General features: G+C 37.5%; 1 protein-coding gene across 5 annotated transcripts in view; it reads left to right on the forward strand.

The window, feature by feature from the left end:
* PTPN4 (protein tyrosine phosphatase non-receptor type 4) overlaps positions 1-14,353 on the forward strand; it is a 230,079-nt gene that overhangs the window by 145,253 nt on the left and 70,473 nt on the right. For all 5 annotated transcript variants that reach the window (XM_032412092.1, XM_032412078.1, XM_032412100.1 and 2 more), the window contains exon 11: positions 11,994-12,057. In XM_032412092.1, coding sequence (XP_032267983.1) covers positions 11,994-12,057 — 64 coding nt within the window. The remainder of the gene's footprint in view (positions 1-11,993; positions 12,058-14,353) is intronic.

Below are 14,353 nucleotides of genomic sequence, written 5' to 3' on the forward strand. Positions count from 1 at the left end.
GGGCAGAGGGGGGAGAAAATCTTGAAGCAGACTCACCAGTGAGTGCAGAGCTTGGATGCTTGGATCACGACCTGAGCCGAAATCCAGAGTCAGCTGCTCAACTAACTGAGCCACCCAGGTACCCCTCTACTCTTCTTTCTTTCTTTCTTTCTTTATTAAAGATTTTATTTATTTATTTGACAGAGAGAGACACAGCGAGAGCAGGAACACAAGCAGGGGGAGTGTGAGAGGGAGAAGCAGGCTTCCCGCTGAGCCAGTGCAGAGCTCGATCCCAGGACCCTGGGATCATGACCTGAGCCCAAGGCAGAGACTTAATGACTGAGCCACTGAGGCGACCCTACTCTTCTTTTTTTTTTTTTAAAGTGGAAACTTAGATTATTGATTTTTGATCTTTCTTCTTATATATGCATTCAGTGTCATAAAATTCCTTCTAAGCACTGCTTTTGCTACGTTTCACATATTTTTTTTTTTTTAAAGATTTTATTTATTTGACAGAGAGAGACAGCAAGAGCAAGAACACAAGCGGGGGGAGTGGGAGAGGGAGAAGAAGGCTACCAGCCGAGTTGGGAGCCCAATGTCAGGCTCGATCCCAGGACCCTTAGTGACTAAGTCACCCAGGCGCCCCCATTTCATGTATTTTGATGGGTTGTGTTTTCATTTTCATTAGTTCAAATAATTTTTCATTTCTCTTGAGATTTCCTGACTTGTGTTTTATTTATAGGTGTGTTATTTAATCGCCAGGCATTTTAGGATTTTCCAGTAGTTCTTTTTACTGATTTCTAGGTTCATTTGTTGTGCTTTTTTTTATTTATATTTTTATTATGTTGTGTTAATCACCATACATTACATCAATAGTTTTTGATGTAGTGTTCCATGATTCATTGTTTGCATATACCACCCAGTGCTCTATGCAGTACGTTGCCTCTTTAATACCTATCACCAGGCTAACCCATTCCCCCACCCCTCACCCCTCTAGAACCCTCAATATTTTTTTCTCTGAGTCCATAGTCTCTCATGGTTCATCTCCCGCTCCAATTACCCCCCCTTCATTCTTCCCCTCCTGCTATCTTCTTCTTTTTTGTTTTTTTTAACATATAATGTATTATTTGTTTCAGAGGTCCAGGTCTGTGATTCAACATTCTTACACAATTCACAGCGCTCACCATAGCACATACCCTCCCCAATGTCTTATCACCTAGCCACCCCATCCCTCCCACCCCCCACCACTCCAGCAACCCTCAGTTTGTTTGCTGAGATTAAGAGTTCTTCATATCAGTAAGGTCATATGATACATGTCTTTCTCTGACTGGCTTATTTCGCTCAGCATAATACCCTCCAGTTCCATGCACATTGTTGCAGATGGCAAGATTTCATTCCTTTTGATGGCTGCATTAATTAATATTCCATTATATATATATACCACATCTTTTTTATCCATTCATCTGTTGATGGACATCTTGGCTCTTTCCATAGTTTGGCTATTGTGGACATTGCTGCTATAAACATCGGGGTGCATGTACCCCTTCGGATCCCTACATTTGTATCTTTGGGGTAAATACCCAGTAGTGCAATTGCTGGGTCGTACGGTAGCTCCATTTTAAACTCTTTGAGGAACCTCCTTACTGTTTTCCAGAGTGGTTGCACCAGCTTGCATTCCCACCAACAGTGTAGGAGGGTTCCCCTTTCTCTTCATCCCCGCCAACATCTGTCGTTTCTTGACTTGTTAATTTTAGCCATTCTGACTGGTATCTCATTGAGGTTTTGATTTGGATTTTCCTGAGGCTGAGCGATGTTGATCACTTTTTCATGTGTCTGTTGATCACTTTTTCATGTGTCTGTCTTCTTTGGAAAAATGTCTGTTCATGTCTTCTGCCCATTTCTGGATTGGATCATTTGTTCTTTGGGTGTTGAGTTTAGTAAGTTCTTTATAGATTTTGGATACTAGCCCTTTATCTCATATGTCATTTGCAAATATCTTCTCCCATTTTGTCGGTTGTCTTTTGGTTTTGTTGACTGTTTCTTTTGCTGTGCAAAAGCTTTTTATCTTGATGAAGTCCCAGTAGTTCATTTTTGCCCTTGCTTCCCTTGCCTTTGGTGATGTTTCTAAGAAGAAGTTGCTGCGGCTGAGGTCGAAGAGGTTGCTGCCTGTGTTTTCCTTTAGGATTTTGATGGACTCCTGTCTCACATTTAGATCTTTCAACCATTTGGAGTCTATTTTTATGTGTGGTGTAGTTTCATTCTTCTGCATGTGGCTGTCCAATTTTCCCAACACCATTTGTTGAAGAGACTGTCTTTTTTCCATTGGACATTCTTTCCTGCTTTGTCAAAAATTAGTTGACCATAAAGTTGAGGGTCCATTTCTGGGCTCTCTATCTGTTCCATTGATCTATGTGTCTGTTTTTGTGCCAGTACCATACTGTCTTAATGATGACAGCTTTGTAATAGAGCTTGAAGTCCGGAATTGTGATGCCACCAGCTTTGCTTTTCTTTTTCAACATTCCTCTGGCTATTTGTGCTCTTTTCTGGTTCCATACAAATTTTAGGATTATTTGCTCCATTTCTTTGAAAAAAGATGATGGTATTTTGATGGGGATTGCATTGAATGTGTAGATTGCTCTAGGTAGCATTGCCATCTTCACAGTATTTGTTCTTCCAATCCATGAGCATGGAACGTTTTTCCATTTCTTTGTGTCTTCCTCAATTTCTTTTATGAGTATTTTATAGTTTTCTTTTTTTTTTTTTTAAGATTTTATTTATTTATTTGACAGAGAGAGACACAGCGAGAGAGGCAACACAAGCAGGGGGAGTGGGAGGGGAAGAAGCAGGCTTCCCCCCGAGCAGGAAGCCCGATGCGGGGCTTGATCCCAGGACCCTGGGATCATGACCTGAGCTGAAGGCAGACATTTAACCATCTGAGCCACCCAGGTGCCCCATTTTATAGTTTTCTGAGTACAGATTCTTTGCCTCTTTGGTTAGATTTATTCCTAGGTATCTTATGGTTTTGGGTGCAATTGTAAATGGGATCGCCTCCTTAATTTCTCTTTCTTCTGTCTTATTGTTGTTGTATAGGAATGCCACTGATTTCTGTGCATTGATTTTATATCCTGCCACTTAACTGAATTCCTGTATGAGTTCTAGCAGTTTTGGGGTGAAGTCTTTTGGGTTTTCCACATAAAGTATCATATCATCTGCAAAGAGTGAGATCTTGACTTCTTCTTTGCCGATTTCGATGCCTTTTATTTCTTTTTGTTGTCTGATTGCTGTGGCTATGTTGAGTAGCAGTGGTGATAGTGGACATCCCTGCTGCGTTCCTGACCTTAGGGGGAAAGCTCTCAGTTTTTCCCCATTGAGAATGATATTTGTTGTGGGTTTTTCATAGATGGCTTTTATGATATTGAGGTATGTACCCTCTATCCCTGTACTCTGAAGAGTTTTGATCAAGAAAGGATGCTGTACTTTGTCAAATGCTTTTTCTTCATCTACTGAGAGGATCTTATGGTTCTTGTTCTTTCTTTTATTAATGTATTGTATTACATGGATTGATTTGCGGATGTTGAACCAACCTTGCAGCCCAGGGATAAATCCTACTTGGTCGTGGTGAATAATCCTTTTAATGTACTGTTGGAACCTATTGGCTAGTATTTTGGTGAGAATTTTTGCATCCATGTTCTTCAAGGATATTGGTCTGTAATTCTCCTTTTTGATGAGGTCTTTGGTTTGGGGATAAAGCTAATGATGGCCTCATTAAACAAGTTTGGAAGTTTTCCTTCCATTTCTATTTTTTGGAACAGTTTCAGAAGAATAGGTATTAATTCTTCTTTAAATGTTTGGTAGAGTTCCCCTGGGAAGCCATCTGGCCCTGGGCTTTTGTTTGTTGGGAGATTTTTGATGACTGCTTCAATTTCTTTAGTGGTTATAGGTCTGTTCAGGTTTTCTGTTTCATCCTGGTTCAGTTTTGGGAGTTTATACATCTCTAGGAATGCATCCATTTCTTCCAGATTATCTAATTTGCTGGCATATACTTGCTCATAATATGTTCTTATAATTGTTTGTATTTCTTTGGTGTTGGTTGTGACCTCTCCTCTTTCATTCATGATTTTATTTATTTGTGTCCTTTCTCTTTTCTTTTTGATAAGTCTGGCCAGGGGTTTATCAATCTTGTTAATTCTTTCAAAGAACCAGCTCCTAGTTTCGTTGATCTGTTCTACTGTTCTTTTGGTTTCTATTTCATTGATTTCTGCTCTGATCTTTATTATTTCTCTTCTCCTGCTGGGTTTAGGCTTTATTTGCTGTTCTTTCTTCAGCTCTTTTAGGTGTAGGGTTAGGTTGTGTATTTGAGACCTTTCTTGTTTCTTGAGAAAGACTTTTATTGCTATATACGTTCCTCTTAGGACCGCCTTTGCTGCATCCAGAGATTTTGAACAGTTGTGTTTTCATTTTCATTTGTTTCCATGAATTTTTTTAATTCTTTTTTAATTTCCTGGTTGACCCATTCATTCTTTAGTAGGATGCTCTTTAGCCTCCACGTATTTGAGTTCTTTCCGACTTTCGTCTTGTGATTGAGTTCTAGTTTCAAAGCATTGTGGTCTGAAAATATGCAGGGAATGATCCCAATCTTTTGGTACTGGTTGAGACCTGATTTGTGACCTAGGATGTGATCTATTCTGGAGAATGTTCCATGGGCACTAGAGAAGAATGTGTATTCTGTTGCTTTGGGATGGAATGTTGTGAATATATCTGTGAAGTTCATTTGGTCCAGTGTGTCATTTAAAGTCTTTATTTCCTTGTTGATCTTTTGCTTAGATGATCTGTCCATTTCAGTGAGGGGGGTGTTAATGTCTCCCACTATTATTGTATTGTCGATGTGTTACTTTGCTTTTGTTATTAATTGGCTTATATAATTGGCTGCTCCCATGTTAGGGGCATAGATATTTACAATTATTAGATCTTCTTGTTGGATAGACCCTTTAAGTATGATATAGTGTCCTTCCTCATCTCTTATTATAGCTTTTGGTTTAAAATCTAATTTGTCTGATATAAGGATTGCCACCCCAGCTTTCTTTTGTTGATAAATGGTTTTCCACCCCCTCACTTTCAATCTGGAGGTGTCTTGGGGTCTAAAATGAGTCTCTTGCAGACAGGATATCAGTGGGTCTTGTTTTTCTACCCAATCTGATACCCTCTGTCTTTTGATTGGGGCATTTAGCCCATTTCCATTCAGGGTAACTATTGAAAGATATGAATTTAGTACCATTGTATTGCCTGTAAGGTGACTGTTACTGTATATTGTCTGTGTTCCTTTCTGGTCTATGTTGCTTTTAGGCTCTCTCTTTGCTTAGAGGACCCCTTTCAATATTTCTTGTAGGGCTGGTTTCGTGTTTGCAAATTCCTTTAGTTTTTGTTTGTCCTGGAAGCTTTTTATCTCTTCTTCTATTTTCAGTGACAGCCTAGCTGGATATAGTATTCTTGGCTGCATATTTTTCTCATTTAGTGCTCTGAATATATCATGCCAGTCCTTTCTGGCCTGCCAGGTCTCTGTGGATAGATCTGTTGCCAATCTAATGTTTCTACCATTGTAGGTTACAGATCTCTTCTCACGAGCTGCCTTCAGGATTTTCTCTTTGTCTCTGAGATTCGTAAGTTGTACTATTAGATGTCGGGGTGTTGACCCATTTTTATTGATTTTGAGGGTGGTTCTCTGTGCCTCCTGGATTTTGATGTGTGTTTCCTTCCCCAAATTAGGGAAGTTCTCTGCTATAATTTGCTCCAATATACCTTCTGCCCCTCTCTCTTTCTTCTTCTTCTGGGATCCCAATTATTCTAATGTTGTTTCATCTTATGGTATCGATTACCTCTTGAATTCTGCCCTCGTGATCCAGTAGTTGTTTATCTCTCTTTTTCTCAGCTTCTTTATTTTCCATCATTTGGTCTTCTATATCACTAATTCTGCCTTCTGCCTCATTTATCCTAGCAGTTAGAGCTTCCATTTTTGATTGCATCTCATTAATAGCCTTTTTTATTTCGACTTGGTTCGATTTTAGTTCTTTTATTTCTCCAGAAAGGGTTTCTCTAATATCTTCCATTCTTTTTTCAAACCCAGCTAGTATCTTTAAAATCGTCATTCTGAACTCTAGTTCCGACATCTTACTAATGTCTGTATTGATTAGGTCCCTGGCAGTCGGTACTGCTTCTTGTTCTTTTTTTTTGAGGTGATTTTTTCCATCTTGTCATTTTGTCCAGAAGAGAATAGGTGAATGAGAGAACAAAATGCTAACAGGGTAACAAAGACCCCAGAAAAATATACACTAAACAAATCAGATGAGACCTGAAACCGGGGGAAAAGAAAGGGAAAGAAAGAAAAAAGAAAAAGATAAACAAACAACAAAACAGAGAATATGATCAAATATGATCAGGCTGGTGCATAGATCAGTGCCACACACTAGATTTTGGGCGTATTTTGTTCTGTCAAAAGAAAGTGACTCCCAAAATTTTAAAGAAAGAAAAACTTATATATGTACAAAAATAAGGGTAAATACAATGAAGGGATGGAATATGATTGTAAAGATGAAAATTATAAAAGATTTTATAAAAGGAATTGATAAGATAAGAAGTTGGTTGAAAAAAGAAAGAAGAGGATTTAAAAAAAAAGGGAGAGAATGTGAGCAGGCAGGAGGCTAGAACAAAGCCATACACTAGAGATTTAGAGTATATTTTGGTCTGTTAGAAGAAACTGTATCCCAAAATTTTAAAGAGAGAACAACTTACATATATATACCAAAAATAAGGTTAACTACTATGAAGGGATAGAATATGACTCTAAAAATGAAAATATTTTTTTATTATTATGTTAATCACCATACATTACATCATTAGTTTTTGATGTAGTGTTCCATGATTCATTGTTTGCATATAACAACCAGTGCTCCATGCAGAACGTGCCCTCTTTAATACCCATCACCAGGCTAACCCATCCCCTCGAAAAAAGACTTTTTAAAAAGGGGAATAATAAGATGTTGGTTGAAAAAGGGAAAAAGCAAAATTCAAAAAAAAGAAAAAAAAGAAAAAGTTAAAAAAAAAATTAACTTTGAAAGACTAAAGAATCATGGGAAAAAAGCCATGAATTCTATGTGCGGTATTCCCCTAGCGCTGTAGTTCTGCCGTTCTCATTGATTGGTAAACTTGGTCTTGGCTGGCTGTTCTTGCTGATCTTCTGGGAGAGGGGCCTATTGCCGTGGTTCCCAAATGTCTTTTCCGGAGGCGGAATTGCACCCCCCGCTTGCTGGGTCCAGGCTAAGTAATCTGCTCGGGTTTGCTCTCAGGAGCCTTTGTTCCCTGCAAGCTTTCCGTACAGCTTTGGGGGACGAGAGCGAAAATGGCAGCCTCCCAATCTCTGCCCTGGAGGAGCCGAGAACTCAGGTCCCCGCTCCTCAGTGAGCCCCCAGAGAAAAGCAGTCAGTCACTCCCGTGTCCCTGGTCTCCGGCCGCACTCCGTGCTCACCCGGCCTGTGACCGAGCGTTTTTATTTCTGGCACCCGACCCGGTGTGGAGTCTCCAAACCCAGCAGATCCCTGTGGTGCGCTCCCGTGCCGCTTCTCCCGGGGGAGGAAGGGGAGTCTCCCCGGATCTGCCACTTGTTGGGTCCCTGCTGGAGGAGCAGTGGCCCGACTGTGCCGTGGATCACAGTTTATGGCAACCCCGAGCTGAGAGCCCGCTCCTTGGCTCCATCTCTGCAGCCAGCTTCCTTGCTGCAATAGGTGGGAGCTCTGCTGCACTCAGGCACCCCCGGTCTCTCTGTGACCCCGAGGGTCCTGAGACCACACTGTCCCAGTTCAGGTTACACCCCCCACTTAGCCACTGGAGCGGTGTCCTTCAGCAGAGCCAACTTCTAAAAGTTCTGATTTTGTGCTCTGCCGCTCTATTACTTGCGAGTAGCGGCTGACGGAGGCCCCCTCCCCCGCCGTCTATCTTCCCGAATATCACCTCGGATTCACTTCTCTGCGCGTCCTACCTTCCAGAAAGTGGTCACTTTTCTGTTCAGAGTTGCTGCTGTTCTTTTCTTCGATCTCCTGTTGAGTTCGTAGGTGTTCAGAATGGTTTGATTCCTATCTAGCTGAATTCCTGGGACCAGATGAAATTTAGGTCTCCTACTCCGTCGTCCTCCAATTTGTTGTGCTTTGAAAGTAGGTATTATGTGATTTCTATTCTTTCAAATTTGTTAAGGTGTGTTTTTTGGCTGAGAATATGATCCATCTTGGTGAATGTGTCAAATGAGCTTGAGAAAAATGTAAATTTTCATATTGTAAGAAGTAATCTGTAAAGGTCAGTGATATCCATTTGATAATATTATTGAGTTCAACTATGTCCTTAATGATTTTCTGTGTGCTGAGTTTGTCCATTTCAGATAAAGGGGTGTTGAAGTCTCCGAATACAATACTGTATTCATGTAGTTCTGTCAGTTTTTCCCTCTTGTAGTTTGATGCTCTGTTGTTAGTTTCATATTCATTAAGATTTTATAATGTCAAAAAAAAAAAAAGATTTTATAATGTCTTCTAGGAGAATTTACCCCTTTAGCATGGTGGAATGCCCTGCTTTATCCTCAATAACTATTTGCTTTAAAGTCTTGCTTTTTGAAATTATTAGAGCTACTCTTCTTTGCTTTCATTCTTACTTTTTTGAGATATAATTGACATATAACATTATATTAGTTTCAGGTGTACAATAATGATTCAGTATTTGTATATATTGCACAGTGGTTATCACTGTATATCTGGTCAGTATTCATCACTACACATAGTTTACAATTGTTTTTCCTTGTGGTGATAACTTTTAAGATCTGTCCTAACAACTTTGAAATATACAATACAGTATTATTAACAGTAGTCACCATGATGTACATTATATCCCTAGTACTCCTGCTTTTTATTAATTAGTCTTAGCATGGTATATTTTTATACATTTGTTTGCATTTAACCTATATATGTTTTTATATTTAAACAAAATACTGTTTAAATATTTTTACAATGTCTTAAAAGACAATGTCTTTTGTTATATTTAGCCCATTGACATTTTAAAGGATTTTGATATATTTGTATTAATATCTGACATATTCATTACTGTTTTCTATTTGTTGCTCTTGTTCTTTGTTTCCATTTTTTGTTCATTTTTTCTGCCATTCTTGTTTTAATTGAGCATTTTATATGATCTCATTTTCTCTCCTTTCCTAGCTTATTAGTTTTACTTCTTTTTTTTTTAGTGGTTGCTCTAGAGTTTGCAATTATATTTACAGTTATCCAAGTCTACTTTCAAACAATAGTATACCATGTCACAGGTACTGTGAGTACCTTATAATAATGAGGTAATACTGGGGCGCCTGGGTGGCTCAGTCATTAAGTGGCTGCCTTTTACTCAGGTCATGATCCCAGAGTCCTGGGATCGAGCCCCGTATCAGGCTCCCTGCTTGGCGGGAAGCCTGCTTCTCCCTCTCCCACTCCCCCTGCTTGTGTTTCCTTTCTGGCTGTGTCTCTCTCTGTCAAATAAATAAATAAAATCTTTAAAAAAAAATAATCAGAGAATACTAATTTCTTCCTCCTGTCCCTTGTATCATTGCTGTCAATCATTTCACTTATATATAAGCATATATAAGTATATAATTGTATATATAGGATAGGTACATAAACATACATAATTGCATACATTTTTTATTTTAGTGTTTTGAACAAATTATATGTTAGATCAGTTAAGAATAAGAAAAATCAAGTTTTTATTTTACCATCACTTAGTCCTTCAGGGCTTTTCCTTTCTTTATATAGATTAAAGTTTCTGGCCTATATTATTTTTTTTCCTTTTAACATTTCTTGCAAGGCAGGTCGCGTTCCAACAAATTCCCCCAATTTTTATTTGAGAAAGTCTTCATTTCTCATTCATTTTTGAAGGATAATTTTACAAATATGAAATTTGGGGTTGATGGTTTTTTTCTCTCAACACTTTACCCACTTTCTTCCTGCTTCATGATTTCTGAGAAGCTGGATTTAACTCTTCTTACCTTTATTTCTCTATAGATAAGATGTTTTTTCTTCTGGCTTATTTCAAGATTTTTTCTTTATTTTTAATTTTCTATAATTTAAAAGTGGTATACCTAGGTGTGGTTTGTTGTTTTTGTTTTTTTTTTAAGATTTTATTTATTTGATAGAGACACAGCGAGAGAGGGAACACAAGCAGGGGAAGTGAGGGAGGGAGAAGCAGGCTTCCTGCCGAGCAGGGAGCCCGATGTGGGGCTCAATCCCAGGACCCTGGGACCATGACCTGGGCCAAAGGCAGACGCTTAACGACTGAGCCACCCAGGCGCCCCCCTAGGTGTGGTTTTTAAGGCATTTATCCTGCTCGTGTTCTCTGAGCTTCCTTGACCTGTGGTTTGGCATTTGATGTTAATTTGGGTAAGTTCCTTAGTCATTTTTGTTTCAAACATTTCTTATGTTGCTTTCTCTTCTCCTTCTGGTATTTCCATTACTGTATGTTACTGTATGTCACATCTTTTGTAGTTGTCCCACAGTTCTTGGATAGTCTGTTCTGTTCTTTTTTAGTCTTTGTTCTCTTTGCTTTTGGGGTTTTTAGGATTTTATTGATATATCTTCTGCCTTAGAGATTATTTCCTCGTCTGTGTCCAGTGTACTAATAAGGTCATGAAAAGTATTGTTTCTGTGGTAGTGTTTTTTACCCATAGCATTTGGGGGGGGAGGGTTGGCTTTCTAAGGAAATCTAATGATTTCCATCTCTGTGCTTACATTGCCCGTCTATTCTTACATGATTTTTACTTTATCCATTAGAACCCTTAGCATATTAATCATAGATGTTTTAAATTCCCAGTCTGATCATTCCAACATCTCTTCCATGTCTGGTTCTGCTCTGTCTCTTCACATCGTGTTTTTGCCTTTTGGTATGCCTTATAATTTTTTGATAGCCAGACGTGATATTCCAGTAAAAGGAAGTGTTATAAATAGGCCCTTAGTAATCTTGTTGTGAGGTGTACGGGGATGGCAAGTGTTCTGTATCCTATGATTAGCTCTCTGTTTTAGTGAGCCCATGCCTCTAGACTGTGAGCTTCACAGTCTGTTTCTCTGTGTTTTTCCTCCCTGCTAGGTGGGATAGGATGGCTAGAATGAGCTGATTAGGCTTCCTCAGGTTGGTTAAGCTCTGCTAATACCCGAGCAGGTGAGGGTTTGGTGAACTAGTTTAAAAAAAAAAAAAAAAAAAAGAACAGAGTGTATTTCAAAATGGTTCCTTTTCCGCTTCCCTTGCTGGAATCCCCAGGGTATTTGTGTCTGGTATTCACCGTGGGAATCTGGTTGGGCTTCTCGAGGTAAATTTCACAATATTACAGGAGGCCGTTCCTCCTCCATAACTGGGTCCCTCTGGAGTTTTTCAGTCTTGAATTTGTCCACACGGAGCCTCCAACAATTCTTAAATTACAGTTCAGATTCCTCTGGCACTGGTTCCTCTGGCAGTTTCTACTCGCTGAGTCTCTGCTCTGGTAAGCTGCAGTTCTCTGTATTCACCTGTTAGTCTCTCAAATCTTGGGAGCAGCAGTTCCTGTGCCCTCCCCTCTCTTAGGAATCCAATAAGAGGTGTTGATTTCTAAGCTCCTTACAGAACCAGAAAACTGCTTGTAGTTCTTGGTATATCTCATTGGTATATCTTGAAATTTTAATTTGTGACATGTGTTTTTTTGTATTTCTCTAGATACAAAGTTGGGAAAGGTATAGTTCACAGCAAATATTCTGATAAAACTTTCTTCAATTGAGTATATAGATTCTAATTATTTTTTCATGAAGCACCAGAATCTTTAGATTTCTTATGTAATGTGTCTATATATGATTGAATGTTTAGATGTTACTGAAATACAGTTAAAAGGTTACTTTTTGCATTATTTTCTTAAGTTAATGTTTTTATTTTTACTCAATATTTTAAATACTCCCATTCATTCTCTTTTTATCCAGGTTGAAGATTGTAAAAATTTCTTTCAAGTGCAAACAGTTCTTTATTCAACTTAGAAAAGAAGTGGTGAGTAGTGATCTAATAATTATTAGTATAAATGAATATACTTATAAATATTTGTATAAATATAAATAACATTTATATAAAATAAATAATATTTACATAAATGAAGTCTTTAAGAAATGAAGTCATTCATGGCTGATCTTTTAGTATGAGTGAAAGTGTTACTAATATTGTTGATAACTGCCTCGTGAGTTAATTGCATTTCATGACAATGTTTATTTATTTCAACAGTGTCACTGTGGTTCTGATTTAAAGTACTTCTATATATCCATTTTGCTCTCTTTTGAACTTTGAAACTGATCTCAATCGTGATGTTCGTTGTCAGTTGCCAGGGCCTATTCATGAGGCTGGTAACTGAACATTTTATATATATATACATATATATATTTTTTTTTTTTCCCTCCTACTAATCTGAAGCACTTCTTTTCCTATGTAGTTCATTTTATTTTAGGGAGACTGAGTGTTTAGTTTTGTTTCTAGTTCATGAATGTATAGTACGTTTCCTCCCTTTATGGGAATGGTGATATCCTTTTTATATATTAAATACAACACACTGAGTTATCATGGAAAATACAGTGTTGGAAAGAACTTCACCTTGTTGTTAATGATTTTATCTATTTAATCAAAATTAAAATAATTTATCCTTAAATTATTTCTTAGAAATCTTAACAAATTAATGCAGATTTCAAGATGGTTGTGTGTGCATATATGTGTAAAATGTATTTGAAACCTTAAAAATATTGGAGTCAGCTGCATTTTATCAGAGGGTGATCTAAGTGACTATGATTTATCATTTATACTCAAAAATATAAAAGTTTTTTTCTATAGTTTTATTGAATTACACAGAAAAGTATACAAATATTAAGGATAGTGTTTGGTAAGTATATAATAAATATATAATACTAATATTGTAGAACATTACTACCACCTTAGTATTATTGCTAATGGAGCTAATGCCCATTTGTGTCATTAACCTTCCTGAGAGGTAAATACTATTCTCATTTGTATCACCATGGATTAGTTCACTTATTTTTGAGCTTTAAAAAATTGTCATACATAATGTTCTCTTTTTGTCTACTATCTAACCTTTACATTGTGAGTTCATCCATATTTTTGCACATAGCAATAGTTTTTCTATTGCTCCATGGTATTATATTAAGTGAATATACCATAAGTTACTCATTCTTACGTTAGTGGACAATTTTGGCATTTCCAGGTTGTGGCTATTATGACTAATGCTGCTAATGAACATTTTTGTACATGTTTCAAAACATCTTATCTGGAAACGAGAGAACAAATATTTTAAATTATTATATTGGTAGAAGGCAACGTAGAAGTCAATTTTTCTAATTTTTTTCCTATTAATAGTACTATCATTATTACCAATAATAGTTGTGGTATTTAACATTTATTGAGGTCTTACTAGATAATTACACAGCTATTTTCATATCTTTTAATCCTCACAACCATTCTCCAAGGTAGTATATCATTAGGAATGTGTTTAGTCACAGATAACATCAACAAAAGTCATCTAACAACTGATTAAAGACGTATATAGTCATAGTCTACAGAATGTTGCCTTGTTAATGTTTCTCTCTGAAACAGCTCTTCATTTTTAAATACCCAAACTTTATAGAAACTACTTCTCTTTCAATACAACATTTTGTATCTATTGTATACAAAATGTGGAGGGTGGATTTTATTGCAAATTTGTTACAGATTGTCCAAATACAATTAGTAGAAAGTCAAAATCACACAGAATTTTTGAACTATGCGATGTGTCAAAAGAACGTATATGATTCTTAGATCGGCTCTTCTACTGAGAGGCATTACTGCATACTGCTCTGTGTAAGACCTCTGTCATTTTGCATTATTTAGGGAGTGTGGTGCAACATGTAAACTATTAGTTAGTGCGTACAAAGCCACTGTTAAGCATAATTAAGAATTCTTCGGTGATCAAGAAGTAGGTATTTTAAGCATATTATCTTTTAGCATAGTAGTTTAATGTTTATACATGGGTATCTTACTGTATTTTAGTTACAGAACTATCTTCATATCTTTTGATAGGCAAACATTTAACAGGACATAGAAGAAAAACTAACCTTAAAAGATCAATAACCTGGACTGTGTTAAAATTAAAAACTCTGTTCATCAAAAGATATCGTTAAGGGAGTGAAGTAGGGGTGCCTGGGTGGCTCAGGTGGTTAAGCTTCTGCCTTCGGCTCAGGTCATGATCCCTCGATCCTGGGATCGAGCCCCGCATCGGGCTCCCTGCTCGGCAGGAAACCTGCTTCTCCCT

This window comes from Phoca vitulina, unplaced genomic scaffold (genome assembly GCF_004348235.1).
Source record: "Phoca vitulina isolate PV1807 unplaced genomic scaffold, GSC_HSeal_1.0 scaffold1, whole genome shotgun sequence".
NCBI classification, from domain to species: Eukaryota; Metazoa; Chordata; class Mammalia; order Carnivora; family Phocidae; genus Phoca; species Phoca vitulina.